Below are 24,967 nucleotides of genomic sequence, written 5' to 3'. Positions count from 1 at the left end.
TGTCCTTTGTGGACGACCAGGGGCTAGTTACAGCGGCTAGCTCGATAAGAGAGGCCTGTAAGACCCTACAACGTGCCGCCAAGGTGGCAATCGAATGGGGGGTTGAGAATAGCGTTCAATTTGACCCTAGCAAGACAGAGGCAGCCTTCTTTACAAGGCAGCGTAAGAACGTATTTAGGCGTAATATTAGTGGGGCAAGAATAACATTTGGGGGTGTGAGAGCCAAAATCATGCCTAACACCGTGCGTTGGCTAGGTGTTATCCTTGATAGGCAGCTATCCCTAAAGAGCCACTATTCCACGTGCCTCCAAAAGGCTCGGGGCACCGAGATGAGACTCCGTACGCTATGTAGGATCAACAGCCTTACTCCAGAGCTGGTACAATGGCTACAGCGAGCTATTATGCAAGCGCAGGCTCTCTGGGGATTAGAGCTCTAGTGGCAAGGCCAAAAAACGTGGGCGTTAGGCCTACAGCGCCTAGTCAACAGCCAAGCAAGGGCTATTACAGGCATGCTTCCTAAGGCGCCAATAGGGGCCTTGATCCGTGAGGCAGCCTTAGAGCCAGCGAACATGCTGCTTGACGCCAGGAAAGCTGGATACGTGACGAGGCTATTAGGACTGCCTGAGACCCACCCAACAGCGCAGCTGCTCCCAGTCACACTTAGGCATGGTGATACCCACGCACAGCCTGGAGAGCAGCCCCTAGATGACCGAGAATGGGCTCAAAGCAATGATAAAGTGCCTAAAAGGATAGGCTAGAGGCTTGCTAAGCATCTAGCTCAGCGCCTAACCAAGGACCCATCAGGTGGAATCGAGAGGACAGTGCAAAGCGCACCAGCGGCCTTTCCAGGCACTATCCGGATGCTGAGCACCGAATAAGCCCTAATAGAAGCAGCAGAGTGGCGCCCAGGGACAACTCTATGGTCAGATGGCTCTAGGTAAGATAACAGACGTACAGGCGCTGGTGTGGTGCTGCAGATAATGCCAGAGGCCCTGTGGGAGCACCTAGAGCTACCTATGGGCACTGGGTTTGAAGTTTTTGACGCGGAGCTCGTGGGAGTGGCTTCGGCACTAGAATGGGCACTGGAGAGGTATCTCCCAGGGCCTATTCACGTCCTTTTAGATGCCCAAAACGCCATCAAGCGTCTCCAATCGACGGAGCCTGGGGCTGGACAGTCCCTAGCACTTAGGGCTCACATGGCCGCTTCCCGGCTTAGGCTTAGCGGTCGTCCTGTGACGATACAGTGGGTGCCTGGGCACAATGGAGTTGAAGGAAATGAGCAAGCAGACCAAGCAGCTAAGCCCGCTGCTAGCAAGCCCGCTGGGCCTGGTTTTGAGGGCTTATCCTTAGCCTACGTTAGGCGTGCTTGCACCGAGGCACGAAGAGCTGCAGTGGAGAATTGGGCTCGTGAGAATGCTGTACAAGGAGCTCATAGGCGAGGGAGAGTCTATAAGATGCCACGAGGCTGGGGACTTGATAGGGTAGCCGCCAAAGCCCCTAAACGGGTAGCGAGCCGCTACTATCAGTTGAAAACAGGACATGCCCCTATAGGCACGTACTTGCACCGAATTAAAGCCCGGGACTCCCCGGAGTGTAGGGCCTGCGGAGAGCTTAGAGAGACGGTTTCCCACATTCTTTTTGAGTGCCGGGGACGACGTAGGCCCCGGAGGATACTGTATAAGGAGCTGGCTGACGCCGGCGTGCCCTTACCTACAGCGGCAGAGGACGCCCCGGAGGCACGACTTTTTAGTGAGCCCAAGGCCACCACGGCGCTGCTGCAATTTGTAGCCAGTGCCAAACTATTCCGGGATAAGGAGCAAGCCGCTAGAGAAGCCGAGCTTGGTGATCATTGGGGTTGGGAAGCCCTGCGAGACTGGGAGGATACGGGGGTTGGATAGGGGGACGGGCACCCTAGCTCGGCCTAGTGGCCGCTAGAAGTGCCCTTATGCTTGAGACTATGAGGCTTGTAGTGCTCTAACGTAAATCCCAAGCGACCCGCCCACCCAAGCGACCCGCCCACCTCTCCGAAAAATAACTCGCTATATTGATTTCAAATCCCAATTTCAAACCCACATACAAAAATATATACAAAAATCTAACTACTAGTACGGCTGGGACATCGATTAATTCTATGCCTTCAACACCACAACCACTGCACCGAAATTGGCGGCGTACAACTGCTTGAGGAGCTGGGAGCCCCGGCTAGGCCGGAGCAGTAGTAACAGCTTGAGATGCCTCAATCTGACCTTGTACAAGCGCTTGAGCTTCCTCTCTAGTAATCCCTTGCTCAATTGATATCTGTTTCTTAGACTTTTGGCGCTTTTGCTTCTCTTTTTCATTTGCAGCTCGTAAATCATGGATCTCTTTCCGTACAAGTACAAGATCATTCATTGTTATTTCATAGGCTTTTGACATTCGCATAATTGCTTGATCAATCACTTGATTTGGGCTTCCTGTACGTTCACTTATACGTCTCTTTATTGTAGTTGTCTGGCGTACGAATTGACGTATATTTTGAGGTGTTTGTAAGCAGGATGATTGTGTATTGCTTGATCGACTTGGAGGGGGGGTTGGTGTCTTCAATTGAATATTAAGTTGTTGAATAACTCGATCCGGATTGAATGGCACTAATCCGGTGGCTACAAAGCTATTCTGAATAGTTCGAGCTTTATATGCCTCCGTACGAGCCTTTGGGAATGCCATCAAAAAGTCCAATTTGTCGATATGATTGAATCCATCCCTCATTCGTTGCTCAACCTGCTGCCCATAATGTCGCTTTAAAACTGCAAAACAGCCAACATCAAGAGGCTGTAATAGATGTGAAGAATGAGGTGGCATGCAGATTGGAATAATATTATTCTCAGTGCATGTACGATCAAATTCTGCAGTCAAATGGCTTCCATGGCCATCAAGAATCAACATTCTATATGATCCCATTGACCGGCCATTAATATAAGGAATAAAATGGGTTTTAAGCCATTCTAATCCTATTTGATCTGTAGTCCAGCCATTTTCACTAATATTAATCCTCCAATCACTTGGTAGATCATCAAACCAGCCCAATCGTACATTTTTCTTTGCCTTGAAAATAATGTACGAAGGAATAGCCCAACCAGTTGAATTTGTTGCTTCAATTGCAGTCACCCATTCTCGATTTCCAGGTTGTAAAAGCTTTGGCCGAGCATATCGATCGCTTCCGGTAATAACCTTTGCAGTTGCGCAGAGTCCCATAGCAAAACCAGTCTCATCAAAATTGTAGATATCTTCTGGTAGGATCCCATACTCAGATATAGCATCTCGTACGCGATCAAAATGTTCTTGAATAATCTTCGGATCTTCGCATTTAGCACGTTCATAATTATATTTCCTTGCGAATTTGGAATCAATTTCTGGACGGCGTTTAATCAGATTGGTTACCCAATTTTTTCCAACTTGTGGTTTGCCATGTTGTAATAGAAGATAATTGACCATTTCTCGTACGAGAGAATGCCGGGGAGGTAATCCACGTCGATCTAAATCAAGAACCCATTTAACAAGTGAATCCTCCTCAGATTGAGTCAATTTATGGTGGTTGGCGCGCTTTTCACCCTTATATTCGATGCCTTTAAGTCGATCTCGAAGAGTTGTACGAGGAATATCATAAATCCTTGTAGCTTCACGAATATTGAGAATTCTTCCATTTTTCAAATCAGAAATAGCTAACTGGATCTTTCCCTCTATCTGAGCAGATTTTAAGGGATCTTTCTTGCGAATTGGTGGCATTTTGACGCGTTGAAATATGAGAAATCAATATAGCGAGTTATTTTTCGGAGAGGTGGGCGGGTCGCTTGGGTGGGCGGGTCGCTTGGAATTTACGTTATATAGACTTTAAACTTGATTAATAATAAATAATAAATATTATTATTTATTAAGATTTTATTATTTCTTAATATTAAATAATATAAATTATTATTTAGTCCTAAATAAAAATTATTTTATAATATTATTAGATATAAGATTTCAATTATTTTTTTAATATTAAATAATAAAAGTTATTTTATCCTAAGATATAAGATCTTAATTATTTTCTATTTCTAAATAATAAATATTATTATTTTTTAACACTAAATAATATAAATTATTATTCTTTATTAAAATTTAAATAATTTTTATTATTAAATAATAATAATTATAATTACAATCAAATTATATTAATAAGTCATTTACAACTATAATTATAAGAATAATAGTATTAATAATTATAACTATAATACTTCATTGACTGTTGTTATGAGCTGACCTCATATGAAATAGGTTCGGGCAGTCAAGCCCTCACCGAGAACGTGCGACACGTGAAGATATTCCCGAGTACCGGACAGGCGCTGAGCATGACACCTAAGGATAACACCCTTGGGAAATGCATCCGGGATACTATTCCCAGGGCCGTACCAACGTTACCGAGCAAGCCCCGAACATACGGGAATGGCACACGAAGTTCCCTCACAAGCACCGAGACGGTGCTGAACGTACGGAGGAATTGACCGAACCAGCGAGCTCCTTATCCCTATATGAACTGCATGTACGAGCTGAGAATCTTGTTGTTTTCTTTCCTTCTTTTCTTCATGTTATGTTTTCTATTTTAATATGCCCTTACAGTGCGCATTAGGCGGGACTAGCCCGTAACACTTCTTTTTCTTCTTTCCTTTTCTTCTCCATGCTTGATATTGCCTGTAGACCCGGTGCACCTAGATAGCTCAATTCATGGTTTTGACCACTGTCACACTATAAGGATAAGATTTTAGTATAGATTATATATAAGATATATAGTATATAGTATAGTCTAGTCAGGTATATTAATCTAGGCTATATATAGATTTTTTTATATCTATCTTATTACTTTTACTATAGTAAGCTTTACTAACTAGTTTATTTTCTTATTATTAAAAATATCCTTGTATTCTAATATTTACTATAATTATATATATTAGTAAGATTAAAGATCCTAAAGCAGATCTAATTGATATATAATCTTATAGAGAATATATTATCCAGAGGACTATTAGGAATAGTATATAGTATAAATTATAGCTTAGTTATTGGTATAGATTATAGCTTTATAAATATTAGTATCTAGATTCTAGATTAAGATAGTTAATACTATATTAATCTCCTCTATATCCTCTATATAGACTATATATATTTTAATAAATCTATTAGCTAAATACTATTTTCTAGCACTAAATATACTACTACCCTAATTTCTTTATTAAATATATTTTTATTTATATATATTTATACTTCTATAATATTAACTATATCTAACTATATGTTAATTACTACTTCTTATTTTTAGCAGGTTATTTGATCAGCGAAGTAAAGAATAGAGTGAAGGTTTTATAAAGAATAAAGAAGAATAAAGAGGCAAAGACTTTTTATAGGAATAAAGGAATTTGTTGTAATGTATGTTATTGTTGTTGTATGTATTGTTATTCAAATCTATGGTAGGGAATGTTGCTTGTATTTATGCTTCATTTTTTAGCTTTCGTTTGATTTTGATTTCTAATCAACATTTTTGATTTCTATATAAACCTGAAGCCAATGGTTGTTTTATATTATTATATGATTTTGAAATCTTAAACAGATATCTGTTTTATATTGGTTTCGGTATCGTTTCATGTTTGTATGGCTTTTATATGGTTATTGTTAACTTTGAGTAAACTCTGCTGTAAGGCCAAGCTTGGGCTTTGTAAGGTTTGATTTTTGGTTATAAGCTTTGTTCAATATATATGCTTATAATGCTTATACTTATATATTATTAATTCTTATTTCTAGTAGCTCTTATTATAGTAGTATTATAAAGAGATAGACAGTCTTTATCTATTAATAAACTTCTTATTCTAGTTTATAATTAAGTAATATCTCTAATTAGTATAGTAATAATATATATAAATTATTAATTAAAAATATATTTCTCTATTAATCTTACTAGAGTAAGTTTTATTAATAGTATATAAAAATAAATCTTTACGGCTTATCTAAATATATATTTAAAGATACCAGATATTTAATAAAAGGTTTAATATTAGATTAATTACATTACTTACTCTATAATATATTATATATTTATAAAATCTCTTTTATTATAGATATACTATATAGAATAGATAAATATAATATATAACTAGAGTACTATAGTATATATTTTTTTAAATAGTATTCTTTAAATTAATCTTATAATAAATATTAATTTTATAGTTATTATAATAGTTTTTTTTATTATATATATACTACTCTAGTAAAATAAATATTAAATAAAACTTTAAAATATTTAATTAAATTCTTAGATTTAACTACTATTCTCTTAATAGTTAGTAGTATATTTAATCTCTTTCTTAGCTTTAATATTAATTAATACTTTTACTAGAAATAAATAAGCTAGTACTTAATTAGTATAAATTTAGAAGTATAAATCCTCTTCTAATATTCTATTATTTAATATATCTAAGTAAATATATAAAATTAACTATAATAGAATCTCTAAATACTATTATAAAGATATTATTAATATATTTAATAATAAATATATCTAGATATTTAGTATATATCTATTTAATAAGATCTATATTAAAGAATAAAAATAAAATTAAGAATAATAAAATTTTTTAGAAAATACTTATATTATAAACTCTTTTATGTTATCTTTAAGTAGTATAATAAATATATATTAATTATTAAGAAAATTAATAATCTAATTAATAATATCTTTTAAGATTTAATATTTTTATAGATTATAGATTAGTCTAATATAGTTAATATTATTAAATATATTAAATATATCTAATATAAAATTACATACTATTTATAAGTTATTCGATATTATAAACTTTCTCTATTAGTAAATAGAGAGTGAATTTATAGAAATATTTTTATTATTTTCTAATATAATATTTTAGTAGTAGATTATACTACTTTATTAAAAAGTTTAATTATTTAACAATTATTAATTCTAATATCTTATTAATTATATTAAATAATATACTTTAAAGTCTATATAATTAGATTTTGTTAGCGTATAGATAATTATTATAATAAATTATTAGAAATAGTCTAAGTAGTAATAATATTATAGATATATGTTAAAAAGATTAATAAGATAGATTTTTATAAAAGAAAGTAGTTATTAGAGAACTAGATTTAAGATATTATTTGATTTTAAAGTTTTAACTTTATATTATTAATTATTATTTATATTTTATCTAGTATAATTAGTAGTATTTTATATAGTTTAGGATATTAATTAATATTATAGTCTAATATTTAAGAGATCTACCTTTAGAAGTTCTAGGTATAAAATCTTTTAGAATAATATTATTTTTATACTTAGAGCTATAAACTTAGTATTATTATATTTTAATATTAATATAAATATAGTATATAGTAAGTTTTAGTTATAGATTTAATATATAATTTTTTAAAAATTATTTAATATCTTTATAGTTTTTTAATTTATTAATAGTAGAGTTCTTTTATAAGTTTATTTATGTACTTCTTTAGTTCTTTCTTTATCTCTTAATAGCTATTTTATACTTATTTTATATTAATATATTAAATATATCTCTAGTATTATAAAATATAATATTTAAGTTTTATTATCTCTAGTATATTCTACTTATAAGTAGTATAGTAATCTATTTTATAAGAATTACTTAATTTATAATCTTTTTAATAGCTTATATTAGATAGAGTATTATATTATTAATTATATTTTTATTATCTAATTATTATATATATTAGTTATATATATTTATAAGCTTAGTAAAGAGATTTTAATTAAATAAAATCTAAGTCTTTCTAGATTACTAGTAATATATTAATTAAAATTAAATTAAATTTTATAAGTATTAGAATATAGTTTATATTATATTATTATTTTTACTTATTAGTATAGTTTACTAAACAGCTAGATAGACTATATAAAATGTATATTAAATTAATTATAGTTTTAAAAGAAAGCTATTACTCTATTCTATATTTATCTATAAGATTAATTAATTTTATAGCTTTATTATTAATCCATCTATAATCTATACTAACTTAAAGTAGATAATAAAGATTAAAATCTCTAAGAATAAAATATTATATTTTAATAATTATAATTTCTTAGAGAATATTTAATTATAATTCTTAATTACTACTCTTTTTTAGATTGTAGATATAGAAATAATATAAAGAGTTAATAATATACTTAGATTTTTATAATAAAACTATATTTTCTATATTATTAGATTAATATATTTATTAATATAGAAATAGATATATAAATAGATATTAAAATTTTTATAAGATATAGATTATAATAAGATATAAAAATAGTTTTAAAGAATAAATATATTATTAAAGAGTTAATTTTTTTATTGATATAGAATTCTTAGATTATTAAAATATTATATCGTTATTTCTTATTAAAAAGATAACGTATTTCACGGGTAAACTGCGCACCCCAAAACAACTAATTCAGCATTCCCTAACAAACTACATATAAAAAAACAATAAATCATTTAAATGATTATCGGGCAGTATTTGGGCACCGATTACGCTTATGCCCTAGTTCCTAGCAATTACTACACCTAGGTGGTGCGCGCTGAGCGCGCAGTGGAGGCTCAGGCTGATTAGTTACTGTAGCGGCCTCATGAGCTTGATCAAGAGCTTGAGCGAGCTCCCGGCCTTCAGAAACTGTCAAACTACCCTCATTTGGTAGGGCTTGTGTACGGCAAGTATGGCGCTTTTGCAATTGATCAACTGCTTTGCGTAGTTTATGATTCTCGCTAGTTAACATTGCGGCGTTATGCATAGTAATCAATGCTCCCTTGAGTAACTGATCAAGAGCTTGACTTGTCGGCGTATTTGAACCTAAATTCGTCATATTAAGAAGCTTTTTAATAGCTTTCCCCTGCCGCCCTACCGTACAAGGATTATAAGGCGTTTTAGAGCTCCAAGAATGACTGTTTGACGTATTAGGGCGACTCTGGACTGGGGAGGCTTCTTGGACCATAAGATGTAATTGAGATATGACTTTTTGTGGATCATATGGCACAATTCCAGTATGTGAAAAGCCGCTCTTAATATTTTGTATAGAATAAGTTTGAAGCCGTACAGATAAAAGCATAGCGAGAAAATCGATCTTATCGACATGGTGAAGCCCAATCCGGATCCGGTTCTCAACGGCAGTTCCATATAAGCGCTTTAACACCGAAAAAACGCCCACATCTAATGGTTGAAGTATATGAGAAGAGTGCGCCGGTAAGCAACATGTAATAATATTAGACTTTTCACAAGCGCGATTAAATTCTGGTGTCAAATGGCGCTATGACCATCCAATATTAAAAGCCGATATGCGCCAACTGTGAGCGGTCTCGTAAAAGGCTCAAATATCTTTTCAAGCCATTGTAAACCTAGTTCATCAGATGTCCAGCCTTTTGGTGAGTGCGTCATTGACCAATCAGGGGGCAGTATAGGATCCGTATACTATTCAGCCTGGTTATGCCTTGATTTGAAGATAATCAATGGAGGCACTATAATACCACTGCTTCCAACACATTCAACAACAGTCACCCATTCACGATTTCCAGGCTGAATAATGCTTAGTTTTCCCTGGCGATCAGAGCTGCATATAACTTTTGCTGTAGCCCCTATTCCCATAGCAAATCTAGTTTCATCAAAGTTGTAGATATCATCACCAACAATGCCGTACGTCTGTTTAAGGCAGAGTAACCGTTCAAAAAAGCCATTTATAAAAACCGGATCTTCACATAGAGCACGTTTACGCGATAATCTGCGTGCAAATTTGCATTTGAGATCTGGATTTCGGCTCAAAAATGAATCAATCCAGTTGATGCCTACTTTCTTAGGCGGTTTGGTCTTATCCCTTTCTGCAAGTAAAACGTTTACCATTTCTCGCGCCATTTCTCGTCTTGGGGGTAATCCTCGGCGCTCTAATGATAATGTCCAATTCCGTAGTGCGATCTCCTCAGTAGGGGTCAATTTTCGGCGGTCAATTCCTGCTTCTTTCGATGTGATACCGCCCTTGAGGCGATTCCGGAGGGTTGCTTCGGACACGTCAAAAAGACGCGCCGTTTGGCGAATAGTTTTGGTTTTTTTGTTCTTTACCGCGTCAATAGAAAGAGAAATTCTACCTTCATAAGAAGGCTCGCTTTTTGTACGTTTTTTCGTCATTTTTTGATGTTTTAAGGTTTTCGAGAAAATGGTTGTTGAATTCAAATTGGAATTCGGTGGGGTGCGCAGTTTACCCGTGAAATACGTTATATCTAGATTTTATTATATAATTTCTAATAATTAGTCTATAAGATTTATAGTTAATTAATATATTAATTTATTATTAATTAATAGTTTAATTATAATCTTTAAAGTTAGTAGTTATTATAATATCTTTTTTTTATAAAAAGGCCTACCTTTTAAGAATTCCTCCTTATTAAAGATAATATATATATTATATATATAATAAATAGATTAGACTATCTTAAAATACTCTACTTATAATAGAGTAATATTAAATTATAGAATTTATATTTCTAGTACTAGCTTTAAGTTTAGAAAATTCTAATATGTATAAGATATAATTAGACATTAGAGATTAACTAATATTAATTTTATTATTATATTATTATCATCTTTATATATAGTCTTTTTAGGTTATAGATTTTATTTATTATTAAGACTTATTATCTTAATATTTTATTTATAAGCAGTACTCTTACTCTAGAATAATATAAAATAATATCTTATAGTTCTTTTCTTTTAGTATCAAGTAATCTCTAGTATTATAAGATCTAGTATAATATATATAAATAATCTAATACTAATAGTATTATATAATATACTTATATATTTAATATTTAAAGTACTATTAAAGATTAGTAACTTTATTATATATTAAGTAGTTATATTAATAATCTTTAATAATAAGTTTTTTTTTAAATTATAAAGTTAATAACTCACTTATTATTAAAAATAATAACTAGATATATATTTATAAGATTTTACTTCTTTATTTTATATTTATTAAGTAGGTAGTCTATATATAATATTAATTAGTATAAAGAGCTGTGCGAACACTAATATATTCTTAAAAATAAATACTATCTTAAATTAAAGTTATTTAAAATTAATAGTAATATTAACTTCTTATATAATAACATCCTAGATATATTTTTAAATATATATATTATTACTTTAAATATATAGATCTAGTTGCTCTTATAAGTGAGTTAATCTATATTATATATTATTACTTAATATGATTCTTATTACTATAAAGCATTAGTATAAAATTATAATATTTTATAGACTTTAGATTGTCTAATTAGCCTTCTTAATAATCTAGTTAGGGTATTATTAAATTAGAATAATAGTATTAGTATTAGTATATTTAAGATAGATCTCTTGGTCCTCGTAGACTAGGAATAGACTTAGCAGTAAGGTATCTTTTATCTCTAAGCTTATATATATAACTCTAAGCTAGCCGTTATATAATTAAAGCTAGGAGAATCTTTTATGAAGGTATTGACCTAGGTATCTAGAGGACCTAGTTAGTATATTACCTGTGTTATTCTTTATAGTATTAATCCCTTAAGATATTTAAGATACCTCTTTCTATATTTTTTAACACGTAATTCGACGCGGGCCAGGCGTTGTGTGATCTGCTCGTTTGTAGGAGATTCCTTCACCTAGTGTACTAGGTATAAGAACACCTCAACCATAGCAATTACCAGCTTGTGTGGCATATCGATCTGGTGCTCATCTTCGTGCTTCTTCAGTGCCGTGAGGTCTTTGATTGCCGCTGCTGCGCATGCGTATATTAGGGTCCTCTGCGAACCGTGGTATAGGCCACGGCGCACCCCTTTTCGGTCTTTTTGATGGCATGGCTCAACCACGTCGATTGAGATGCCCAAGCCGGTAACTGGGCTGCTGGAGGAGTCTTTTATAACTTGGATTCTTTCCCGCAGTACTATTTACCTGCGTAGGTGCGTTTTCATAGGTGCGCGAAGTTTTTCCCTTGCGAGGTATAGGCTCTCATCAATAACTATATAAAAGCTATATAAATATGAAACGATACTGAATTGGGTCGAAGAATCCAACCCAACCCACAGCCAGCTCTAATCTTATATTATACTAGCTATATTCTTTTTAGAATAATATTATACTTTCTTAATTATATTATTAAAAAAAAGAGAATATATATTATTTATTTATTAATTATTAATATTATTAAGATTATAATATAGGTAACAATATTCTCTATTTTACTATTAAATTTCTTTACTTTATCTTTAAAGATACTTTAGAGGTAAAATATAATAATAAAAATATTAAACCAATCGTTTTATTAAATAGATATTTAAAAAGATAAAATTATTCATTTTAATATCTACTAATATTTTTATAAAAATTGATACTTTATTCTTTATTAGTTAAATAAATATAGTTAAACTATCTTTATTACTATTTATTAATTATAATAGATTTAAAATATTTATAATATAAATTTTACTTAAAAAGAAGTCGTCTTTTAGATATTAAAATTTCCTAAATGAGAATTATTTTTTATAATATTTTTCTTAGTTAATTCTAAGATTTTTAAATCTAAAATCCTATCTTTACTTTTAAGGTTATATTTAGATATAAAATAACTAGATATTTTATAGATAAAATACTTTTTATTTATAAGTTATTTTTTCTTTATCTATAAGATTTCATCATTAATATTATTATCTTTAATTTTTATTTTAGTACTAGTATTATTCTTTTTACTATTTATATTAATACTACTATTATTATTTTTTTTATTTCTATAAGGATATATATACTTTTTAACTTTAATAATTTACTTAAAAATAGTTTATATAGTCTTATACTATTTTTTATATAAATTTAATATAATTTATAGTCTAGTTAACTATAACTTTTTTTAATTATATAATATTATATCTTTAAAGATAGTTTTTATAAAGCTTATCTTTCTATAAGATTAATACTACTTTTAATTTCTAGATATATAATATAAATTAGAATAAAGAGATTTAAAATTTAAATTTTTTTATATAAAGATATTAAAGTTTATTTTTAATATTAATCTAATTCTTATCTATATATAAAATTTTTAAATATTTTTTAAATATTCTTTATATTAATATATTATTATAAATTCTTTTAGAAATAAAAAAGTAGATAATTTACTACTTCTTTTTTATATATATTCTTTATATATTATATATATATAAAGAATATTAAAGATCAATTTTATTTATTAGATGTTATTTATTTAATAATTTAATACTCTTTTTTTTACTAGAAGAGTTATTAGTAATAAATTTAGATTATTTATATTATTTATGATATTCTTATACTTTATATTTTTATATTAACTTTCTTATTATATCTTACTAATATTTAATATATTTATCTCCTTTAACCCTATAACTACTACAGCGAAATCAGCGGTATATGACTGGTTGAGAGGCCCCAGTGGGAGCTCTTAGATCAGTAGGAGTAGTAGGAGTAGTAGGAGTAATAGTAATAGTATAAGATACCTTAATCTGGCCTTGTATAAGTGTTTAAGCTTTATCTCTAGTAATTCCTTGCTTATGAGATATTAGTTTTTTAGATCTTTAATATTTTTTCTTTTCCTTCTTATGTCTAGCGGCATATCATAGGTCTGACCTCCTTTCATATAATTATAAGCTTATTAATACTTATTTAATAAGCCTTTCATATCTATAAAATTACTTTATTAATAATCTTAGATAGGCTTCTTGTACGCTGGCTTATTTACTGTTTAATTATAGTTATTTAGTACTTAAATTGATATGGGTTTTAAAAGGTTTGTAAAAATACAGATTTTATATTAATTAATTAGGAAAGAATATTAGTATCTTCAATTAAATAGTAAGTTATTATATAACTTAATCTAGATTAAAGGATGTTAATCTAGTTACTATAAAATTATTTTATATAGTTTAAGCTTCATATATTATTATATAAATCTTTAGAAATATTATAAGAAAGTTAATTTTATTAATATAGTTACATATAAATTTTATTTACTATTTAATAAGCTGCTTATAATATTAACGTAATTCACCAGCGAACCGGCCACCTCTCCCGAAAATAACTCTCTTTATTGATTTCGAACCCCAATTTCAAACCCACATACAATTTCTATATAAAAAACTAATTACTAGTACGACTAGGACATTGATTTATTCTATGCCCCATAACGTGACAACCACTGCAGCGAAATTGGCGGCGTACGACTGGCTGAGAAGCTGGGAGCTCTGGCTTACCCGGAGCAGTAGTAACAACTTGAGATGCCTCAATCTGATCTTGTACGAGCGCTGGAGCTTCTTCGCTAGTAATCCCGTGCTCAATAGATATCTGTTTCTTAGATTTTTGGCGTTTTTGCTTCTCTTTTTCATGCGCAGCACGTAAATCATGGTTTTCTTTCCGTACGAGTAAAACATCATTCGCTATTGTTTCGTAAGCCTTTGACAACCGTATAATTGCCTGATTAATTTCTTGATTCTGATTCAGGCTTCCTGTACACTCATTTATACGTTTATTGATTGTAGTTGACTGGCGTACGAATTGACGTATATTTTGAGGTGTTTGTAAGCAGGATGATTGTGTATTGCTTGATCGACTTGGAGGGGGGGTTGGTGTCTTCAATTGAATATTAAGTTGTTGAATAACTCGATCCGGATTGAAAGGCACTAATCCAGTGGCTGCGAAGCTATTCCGAATAGTTTGAGCTTTATATGCCACCGTACGAGCCTGCGGAAATGCCGTTAAAAAGTCCAGTTTGTCGATATGGTTGAATCCAAGCCTCATTCTTTGCTCAACAGCCTGCCCATAATACCGTTTTAAAACAGCAAAACAGCCAACATCAAGAGGCTGTAATAGATGTGAAGAATGAGGTGGCATACAGATTGGAATAATATTATTCTCAGTGTATGTATGATCAAATTCTGCAGTCAAATGGCTTCCATGGCCATCAAGAATCAACATTCTATATGATCCCATTGACCGGCCATTAATATAAGGAATAAAATGGGTTTTAAGCCATTCTAATCCTATTTGATCTGTAGTCCAGCCATTTTCACTAATATTAATCCTCCAATCACTTGGTAGATCATCAAACCAGCCTAATCGTCCATTTTTCTTTGCCTTGAAAATAATGTACGAAGGAATAGCCCAACCAGTTGAATTTGTTGCTTCAATTGCAGTCACCCATTCTCGATTTCCAGGTTGTAAAAGCTTTGGCCGAGCATATCGATCGCTTCCAGTAATAACTTTTGCACTTGAACAGAGTCCCATAGCAAAGCCAGTCTCATCGAAATTATAGATATCTTCTGGTAGGATCCCGTACTCAGATATAGCATCTCGTACGCGATTAAAATGTTCCTGAATGATCTTCGGATCTTCGCATTTGGCACGTTCATAACTTTTGCACTTGAACAGAGTCCCATAGCAAAGCCAGTCTCATCGAAATTATAGATATCTTCTGGTAGGATCCCGTACTCAGATATAGCATCTCGTACGCGATTAAAATGTTCCTGAATGATCTTCGGATCTTCGCATTTGGCACGTTCATAATTATATTTCCTTGCGAATTTGGAATCAATTGTCAGATAATCCGGATATCCCAGCAAGACAGAGATATCGATGGTATCAATCCTTGGGCATGTATACAATATATTTGGGCCCCTAGATTTCAGCCCAATATTTACCCCTCATGACAGGTCACAAATCATCCCACCAAAAAGGTCTATATGAACCCGGCTTTGGAACCGGACATACTCAGAGCAGGAGCAGAGAACACAATACACACAATCTTGCTAGTCACTTCTTCTTTTCTTATCCTTGTAAGATACATTCAGGATTGGCCTGGAGTAAACCCGCCAATCCAACATCAATCTCTGGACGGCGTTTAATTAGACGGGTTATCCAATTTTTTCCAACTTGTGGTTTGTCGCGTTGTAAAAGAAGATAATTGACCATTTCTCGTACAAGAGAATGCCGGGGGGGGTAATCCACGTTTATCTAGATCAAGAACCCATTTGACAAGCGAATCCTCCTCAGATTGAGTTAATTTATGGTGATTAGCGCGTGTTATTTGTCGATATTGCATACCATTCATTCATGCGATCTTGAAGAGTGGTACGAGGGACTGTATAGATTCTAGCAGCTTCACGAATACTGCGAATTCTTCCATTTTTTAAATCGGAAATAGCTAATTCAATCTTTCCCTCTATCTGAGCCGATTGTAGAGGATCTTTTTTGCGAATTGGTGGCATTTTGACACGTCGAAATATGTAGAATCAATATAGAGAATTATTTTCGGGAGAGGTGGCCGGTTCGCTAGGGTGGCCGGTTCGCTGGTGAATTACGTTATTTTAAAATAATAAAATAGCTAATATTAAGAGGTTATAATAGATAAGAGGAATAGGAAGATATTCTCGGTTTATCCCGGTCTAGGATCAGCTCAACTAGATTGGGGAAAGGGCAGTCCGACGGCCCTACGGTGTGAAGCAAAAGGAACTACGTGGTAACGTATTGTATTCCTATTATTCTGCTTAACTAGCTACGAAACGGGGTGCCGGGGGTGAAGCACATACATATAGGCCAGCGGCACGCGTCTGTTATGATGTTTACAACTGCCGGAATGGTGGTTGCAGCATTCCAAGGGATGCGTGCCGTAGCAACGAGGCACGGAGGCCGCAGAGATAGCTGCTAGGGGTCGGGGTGCGTATTGACGTTCCGACAGATATATAAATTAGAATAATCTTATTCTTATTAATATTAATTCTCTAATTACTTAGAAGATCCTTAAATTAGCCTAATTAAATATATTATTTCACTTTAAAAATTATATATAATAATATAAAGATAGGACCTATTTAGTTAAATTTATTATCTTTATCAGTTACTTATTTTTAATTTCTAGATTATAAAAGCTTAGCTAAGTATATTAATTATTTTTTATAATAACTTTTATAATTAAATATAGTCCTATAGTAAAGCTAGTCTTATTAAAATTATAGATATCTTCTAGTAAGATCTTATACTTTAATATAACATCTTAAATACATTTAAAATGCTCCTAGATTATCTCTAGATCCTTCCTTATATTTAGCGCGCTTAGAGTTATATTTCCTTAAGAATTTAGATTTAATCTCTGGATAGTGTTGAATAAGGTTATATACCTATTTATCCCCAACCTATTGATTCTTATGTTGTAAAAGAAGTTAATTAGTTATATCTTATATAAGAGAGTGCTAGGGGAGTAATCTACATCTATCTAAATTAAGAACATATTTAACAAGCAATTCCTCCTTATATTGAGTTAATTTATACCCATTGGCGTGTCTTTTAGCTTAATATACTGTATTAACTCTATTCTAAAGAGTTGACTATGTAATATTATAAATCTCTGCTGCTTTTTGGATGGAGTGCATTTTGCTATCTTTTAAATTAGAGATAGCTAATAAGATTTGTCGGATTGGTGGGTTTACTCCAGGTCAATCCTAAATAGTATCTTATATGGATGGAAAGGAAGAAGTGACTAGCAAGATTGTATATCTTCAGTTGTTGCTCTGTCTGAATACATCAGGTTCCAAAGCCGGGTTTATATAGACATATTGGCGGGGTGATTTTTGTGAGCTATCAAGAGGGGTAGACATTGGGCTGAAATCTAGGTGCCCAAATATATATCCTAAGGTCACTAGCTGGCCTTCAAGATGGAGAGTCCAGTCTTTCTGTCTCGTTGGATATCCGGATTATCTGACAATATCTGTCACGGATCCAACTCCGTTCCAGGCTAATACCCCAAAGAAGGCGAAAGCGGTGAGGTTTCAAGACACCAATGAATCCCCGGAGGATCTTTGTTCTATGAGTTTCACGTCCTGGGAATAGCTTCACGGAGAGCTTTGTTTATTGCTTTATTGTATGCTTTGGTTGTTAGATCTTTGTACGGATTTGCAGGCTTGCTCCGTCAGGAATCATGCCCTGGAGCAAGCCTGCGCAGGCATAAATAGAGGCCTGATCCCCATGTTAGATAGTTCTTTTCTTCAGCTCACGTCTTGTTAGTTTTCTATGCCATACGTTTTACATTGATATCCTCGCTCCGCTACAATTTAAGACTTCTAAGACTATTAACTGATCTATTGTTACTTCATTTACTTAAGTTACCTCTATCGACGACGCAAGGAACCTGTGCGAGGTTCAACCAATCTTAACGTATCTCGACGCACCGCTGTTTTAACTAAGGTGAATCCAGGTCTGTGACAATGTGATTATGTGAGCACCAAGGCCAGGATGGGGTTGGTGCGGGTTGGCACAGGTAGTAGTCATTGTGAAAGCAAGGCTTGGTGTCAGATAATCCGGATATCCAGAGGCAGTCAAATGAGGCAGTCAATCAGAAGCTCTACTTTATAGCCCCCAATTTTACCCCTCATGATAGGTCACAAATGATGTCAACCCTACATGCCGGATTCGATAAAACCAGCTCACCAGATGTCTATAAAAACCCGGCTTTGGAACCTGATGTATTCAGACAGACAGAGAGAACACAATACACACAATCTTGCTAGTCACTTCTTCTTTTCTTATCCTTGTAAGATACATTCAGGATTGGTCTGGAGTAAACCCGCCAATCCAACACTTGGTGGAGAACTAGGTAAACCCGCACGGGTACCTACAGCCATAGATAACGTCTTTCTCCTCGATTCCCTTTTACATCCACTAGATATCCATCACCATGTCTAGCACCATTCCCATAACTGCCTCTGCAAATGGCGACGCCGGATTTTGACCCATATATCTGTGCTTCTCTCCATAACAAAATCATCTCCTTCCTCACCGCGCAGGCTCCAGCACACAACAATCGGATTGTACATAATTTTTTCGATGCATATGGAGATGAGGCCAATACAATCCGCGACCGTTTATCTGGACCGTTGATCACCTTTCTTGAAAACATTGATATCATGATTAGCAACGACCCTAGATCCTCGCCAGTGATGAATTTTGCGCCTCACCTCTGTATGCCGAACCCAAATGAGTTCTGGGCGTTGAATGGAGGGTTACCCGATCTGTCTGGCAAAGAGCATGAGAATTGGGTGGTCCTTTATTTGGGTAATATATTTCTATCCATATCTACCTAGGTAGCAGGTTCTTCACGAAGATACAAACACTAACGATCCGAAAGCTACGGAGGAGGAACTCGGCATCTATATGGATCTAGATACTCATCTCTGCACCTGGCAAAGAGAGGTAATGCCTTGGATGCGTACTTGGTGAGCTAAAAGACACTGAATTGAAGAAAAAAGTAGTTTAATATAAACCAGGTACCCGCTCCAAACAGCCCTTCAACTCTGGCTCAATCTCTACGAATCTGATAAATTCCAACCTAGTGTCGGGCTCGAAGCTATATCCAACACCGCATACCACAGACGATATATCGCTGCTGATCTTACCAGAGATCTCAAAGCATATCATAATCTCCTAGTAGCTATTCAAGATCGATCTCCAGGGAGTACCGCTAGTATAAGCAATAAACCCGGTCTTTTTGATGAAGAAATTCTCGATAGATTCCGCATCTCAGGATTCTTACGTGATTTTCTTCTTAATGCCCGTCGACCAAACTTCATGTATATTGCCCCAGGCTTGCAGATCCCCTCTGCAACCTGGTTCCAGGAGACTCTAGATGCGGACCAGGGCAGTGAACGGTATAACTTTGTTCGACGAGACGGTAAGGTTCTCCGGGATGACGAGCCTTGGGAACCGGACTGGATGCAACGAGGATCATCATCAAATTGGGTCGGCGAGCCACTGCCTCTATTCCCAGGTCCAAAGATAGAGTCCGTCTCGGCGGCGTTTGAGCGAGAGAATGTCAAGTTCCCTGTCAATAAGATTAGTGGCCTGTATAGTTGGCCAGATTTAATATCCCAGGACGCCGTGCGATTGATCCTGCCTAATCCCATCGGTGATAATGGTTGGGTTCGTGATGGGAATCCCGATGCAATAACAGATGCAGATACTGAAGATGTACCAGAGAGTCTGGTAAATAATGACTCACTGTATCAGTATGGATGGTGTCCATTCCTTTTAAGCCATGGTCCGCATTTGTCGATGATTTTGGACAATTGGAGACAATTAGTTGATACCGGCGAGTGGTCGGTTGGATCGGATGGTGTGGAAGGCGGTATGGAGGTTTTTAGACACGCCGATGTCGAGGAACATGTTATCAGCTATCGTCTGACAGCTTGTTTTGATGGCTAAAGAATCTGGTTTTGGTGTTTCCCAGCGTTGACTCAAAGTGGTTTTACCTACAAGATGCCAGGCCCGGGACATTGGAGCAAGGTTAGAGCCTCCCGGTGATATTGATGCATTAGCCAGCGCAGAAAATAGAATAGCCTCGCCTCGTTTCAGTCAATATCTATCCCATGGTGTCAAAGATAATTCGCAACTGCGCATGCCTTCCTCATACTCGCCTTCAAGGGCACACACACGTTGGATGAGATTAAAGCTCTTGACTGCCTCATATAGGGCGATGCTAGACTGTTAAAAAAAATGATGCCCATATCAGCAACCCGGAAGTCATTCCTATGATTTCAGCCATTGTAAAACCGATCGGACTTGATTTTGCGCATCCAAAGGTAGTAGCAGAGTTGTGTTGAATCTCATGAATCTTCCAGGCAGCAATCTACTTCCAGTTAGAAAACGCCGATTGTGAGGTTGGCGGTCTTCAACCCCACCTTAGATAGTTCGTTCATCCAGCAGAGCAAGTTTTATTAAACATCTAGAGTCTCTGCTCTGGTTCTAGGAAAGACACCAAGGCTGAAAGGGTGTGGCAGACCTTATCGAGGAGCTGGAGGCTTTGATTGCGGTTCTTGGTCCGCTTAAAAAATGGACTAGCTTCCTTAAACTTTATCACAATCTGGAGGGAACCGAACAAGTTTTCGCGACTGGGCTCATATTAAGTAAGGTACTTGAGTGACGCTATCGATGATTTTAGGCGATTACACTCGCTCGCTGGGTGGCCCTTGAGTCCAGGCTGGAGGGGGGGGGGAAGGGACAAGGCAAGTATGTACGTCCAACCACGTACGTAGTAGGTAGTCAATTGACAAATTGGCTACTTATCTGAGACCTATTTCTAGTTCACAATCTAGTGGCCATGAGGAAAGAAAGCCATTTTGTCATGGGTTTTTGGTTAGTTAGCTATGTTTTTTTACATATATATACATACACCTGCATGCAATATAAAAAAAAGAAAAAGATAATGACCAGTGCCGGGCTCGATCCGGCGACCTTATCGGATGAAGACATGTATAATGTTTAATACATGACCTGTTAACGATACGAGATAACCAGCTACTCCAACCGGCCATGCACCGATAGATAAATTAAAGTTTCATATCCAAATATTTTCTAGGATTCGATATAATTGGGATACCAGCACACATCAATCCTAAAGTCGCACTGCTCATTATCGACGTAGATGAGTATAGATCATATGTCAATAAGAATAGTTCTGTTGCCTTTAGAACGTAACAAGTTCACTCGAAAGAACTCTCTTATTTCATGTGATATACATTCATTCGTTCCATGCCTGATTTTATTCTTCAACGAGCCGCTCATTCGTAAACTACATCGTCGACGTAGTGAAAATTTACATCCTACTTCTAAGAGCTTTAATACTTATAGTGTACATCTATAGAAATTTACTTTGACTTGCAGGGAGAATCCCTCGATTCATCAACTACACAAGGAGGGATTTTCCTCGAAGAATTGTCTCTTCTTTGATGATATCCTTCGACGAGACCTTCTACACCGAGGAACTGATCCAAACACAACCAAAGTTCATGCTTTAAGTGCGAAAAGGTATGAGTGCACAAGTAGCGGTATATTGTGACAAATGGGTGTTTGAAAGAAAGGAAACATACCTGGAACTCGTTTCTCTCGAGCTATGGGGAACCATATAAGGACGTGGAGCTTTTCCAGGAAACGAAGGATCACACCGCTGTGAGATTGATCTCTTCGTTTATCATCCTCGACCTTTTTTTTTTGGTTTTTTTCTATCCAGGACAGGCATCAGAAAGTGTTTCCGGGTCAAAAAGAAGTTGGCGAAAATACAGGATCTGTTGGGTGGGATCGAGACAACGCCGAATTTCCACCCAAGCAGGCATGTACCTCATGATTATGGGCAATTTAGAAATGCATGTAACCATGTAGTGGAACGGCTAGAGAAAAGGCCAGATGATCAGCCTTAGACAGCCTTTCCCTAACAGCAAGAGAAGATCGAGCCAGCTTCCGGATTAACCATCAGTTATTATCAGTTATTTCTAGGGGACAATCAGGATGTGAGATAATGAGGCTTTAGTTGATGTCCCATTTGGTACTTAGATAATGATAAACTAGTATCTGCGACGGGAGGGGGCGTTGTTGACAAGGATGGCAGTAAGCCTAGCCAGTCAGTGCGATTCATCGGAGCTTCCATGGAATCCTGTCTTTTCAAACTGCAGTCGACGAGCACCGCTTTTTACCTCTGTTGTCTGAGTGGGATGAGGTTGTGATCAGATAGCCCGACCTCCTGTATCTCCACGGTCAGGACGGTATAAACATTGACCAAATCCCATCTCCTCAGCACATGAGCTATCTCTTGTATATCGGCTATTATTACCACTTGAGCAAGAACTTAGGCGCTGGGTCTCGCATAAATGTCCGTAAAGGTGGCGACATGTTATCTCTCAAGGGCAAAGAAACAGAGACCGGGCAACATTCAAATCCTCGTGTTCCTGGATGTCGGACCATATAAGATTATGCGCCGAAAGTGTCTAATGCGTGATAAGTGAGTTCTAGACAATGCTTTTTCTTACTTTGCCGTGGCGGATGTTACAGAATATGTTAGTTTGTATCGCAGCGCATGTTATGCCTCCTGGAAATGCAGAACTCGTTTCGGCGGATCCCAGACATGAATACCAAACGGTAAGCCAGGGAACCTTGCAGTGTCCGAAATCGGCTGATTGGAAAGAATATCTGTTATACCCCTGCACACATTATGCCACCTTCCAGACATCTCGTGTGTGTCGATTTGGTACGGATTTGCCTGGTATTCGAGGGCAAGTACACTCTCGTCATCCAGCTGGTAATACGTGTGAGCTCGGTGTGAATTTATATATAGGAGCACTTACGTAGGCTTGGGATGAACTTGCCCAGGTGTCCGTATTGAGAGAAGCAAGACTTTCAAACATCTAGCCAGCAATGATAAACAGAAGACTATATTCACATACGATACGTAACACGTGACAGGCAGCCTGGGGATGCTCAGAAGCACGAAAACACGTAACTTAACTAACATACGTCAACTGTCGGTTAGTTAGTTACAAGAGGGATTGAGACCGATAGAATAGGTCTTCAATGGAAAAAGTGTCGGATAAATTCATGGCCGGTTGGAGTAGCTGGTTATCTCGTATCGTTAACAAATGCCTGTTTCATACAGGATGATTACCGATAAGGTCGCCGGATCGAGCCCGGCACTGGTCACTATCTTTTTCTTATTTTTTCCTTTATCCATGATGAATTTCTTGTAAATAGGTCTTTAGTTAAAAAAGGATCGGATAAATTCATGGCCGGTTGGAGTAGCTGGTTATCTCGTATCGTTAACAAATGCCTGTTTCATACAGGATGATTACCGATAAGGTCGCCGGATCGAGCCCGGCACTGGTCATTATCCTTTTCTCTTTCTTTTTTTCCTTTTTTTTTTAATTAAAAAAGCTAACGAGATATACATCCAACCAAAACTGGATCCGCTCCATTTTTTTACCCTGGTATCTATCTATCTATCTCTCTATCAAATAATCAATTCATGTTTGTTATGAGCTGACCTCATGTTGGTATGGTTCGGGCGAAGCCCTCACTAAGCATGCAGCGCCTACCCGGCGCTGACATTCTTACTTGTCTACATTCCTACGTCGCTATGCAACACCTGCTGGAACCCTTAGCTTCTTCCCCTTCCCATATAACATTCTATATGCCCAGAGAACCTGTTGTTTTTCCTTTCTCTCCTTTATTCCTCATGTTATGTTTTCTATTCGGTTTTTACTCTTATACTGAGTACCAGGCGGGACTAGCCCGTAACAATGTTGTCATGATTTTTAACCATCGTAAAAACTCGGCGTGGAGCGTAGTTGTGCGGAACGAACTATAGCCCGAATATGTATGTACCTGTGGTTATTGTGTACAAAGCAATAAATAAATCTAAGTTACGGAGGGAGGAACACTTATACAGTTATCATCGCGGACATCTTAACTTACTTATTACATCACTGGCATCAATCCAACGCACTTGTTGATTGTGACTTCGTTCTCGTGAATAGAATGTCTCGTCACAGCTGCATGCAGAAATCAAATTATTAATATACTCAGTGGTGTGCTTGTATGTATTGTTGTTATAGGTAGGGCTGATCTTAACTTGCATTTTACTTAACGGACGGCTTATGCTTAACCCGCGACATTAGCTAAGTAAGATTTTTAATCTGCTAGAATTTTATCTTATTATCCAAGACTAAATAAAATACTTTCTTTATATATTTCGTTAATTAATTGATTTGTATAGTTTAACGTAACTAACTATTGGAGAAGGAGAGATGCCTCGTCAAGTAGGCGAGTGCCAACAAGAGAACAACCACGCTGCCGCGGAACTCGTGTCTGCGGCGAGGAAGATAACCAATCCTGAGATCCTATAAGAGCCAACAAGAAAACGAAGACGTATAGCCGATGTGCGTGGACCAATCTGCCAATCTGGGAAGTGATGATATTGTATGTGTCTATCTACCTACGCCGCTGTATACATGATGATGTAGAAAGGAGGCCGGAACAACAGAGGGCCCGAGCCGCGATCCGCCATATGTAT

General features: G+C 35.5%; 2 protein-coding genes and 2 pseudogenes across 4 annotated transcripts; 3 read left to right on the top strand and 1 right to left on the bottom strand.

Moving 5' to 3' along the window:
- Positions 1 to 18,845: 18,845 nt before the first annotated feature.
- EYB26_009615 (uncharacterized protein) lies at positions 18,846 to 20,334 on the top strand (the record flags this gene model as incomplete). The annotated part of the gene is made up of 3 exons (XM_054268862.1): positions 18,846 to 19,188; positions 19,262 to 19,349; positions 19,401 to 20,334. The coding sequence occupies 3 exons, from the start codon at positions 18,846 to 18,848 to the stop codon at positions 20,332 to 20,334; spliced, it is 1,365 nt and encodes a 454-aa protein (XP_054124837.1).
- Positions 20,335 to 22,981: 2,647 nt separating this feature from the next.
- On the bottom strand, positions 22,982 to 23,306 carry EYB26_009614 (uncharacterized protein; the record flags this gene model as incomplete). Its single annotated transcript, XM_054268861.1, has 2 exons — positions 22,982 to 23,197; positions 23,247 to 23,306. 2 exons carry the CDS (start codon positions 23,304 to 23,306, stop codon positions 22,982 to 22,984), a joined length of 276 nt encoding a protein of 91 aa, XP_054124836.1.
- Positions 23,307 to 23,498: 192 nt separating this feature from the next.
- EYB26_009613 lies at positions 23,499 to 23,601 on the top strand (annotated as a pseudogene). Its single transcript has one exon. The product of its transcript is annotated as a tRNA-OTHER (tRNA).
- Positions 23,602 to 23,682: 81 nt separating this feature from the next.
- Positions 23,683 to 23,782, top strand: EYB26_009612 (annotated as a pseudogene). The gene has a single exon. The product of its transcript is annotated as a tRNA-OTHER (tRNA).
- Positions 23,783 to 24,967: the final 1,185 nt, after the last annotated feature.

This window comes from Talaromyces marneffei, chromosome 8 (assembly GCF_009556855.1).
Source record: "Talaromyces marneffei chromosome 8, complete sequence".
Taxonomy (NCBI): Eukaryota; Fungi; Ascomycota; class Eurotiomycetes; order Eurotiales; family Trichocomaceae; genus Talaromyces; species Talaromyces marneffei.
The sequence above is the reverse complement of the archived record's forward strand: the minus strand, read 5'-3'. Positions and strand labels throughout refer to the sequence as shown.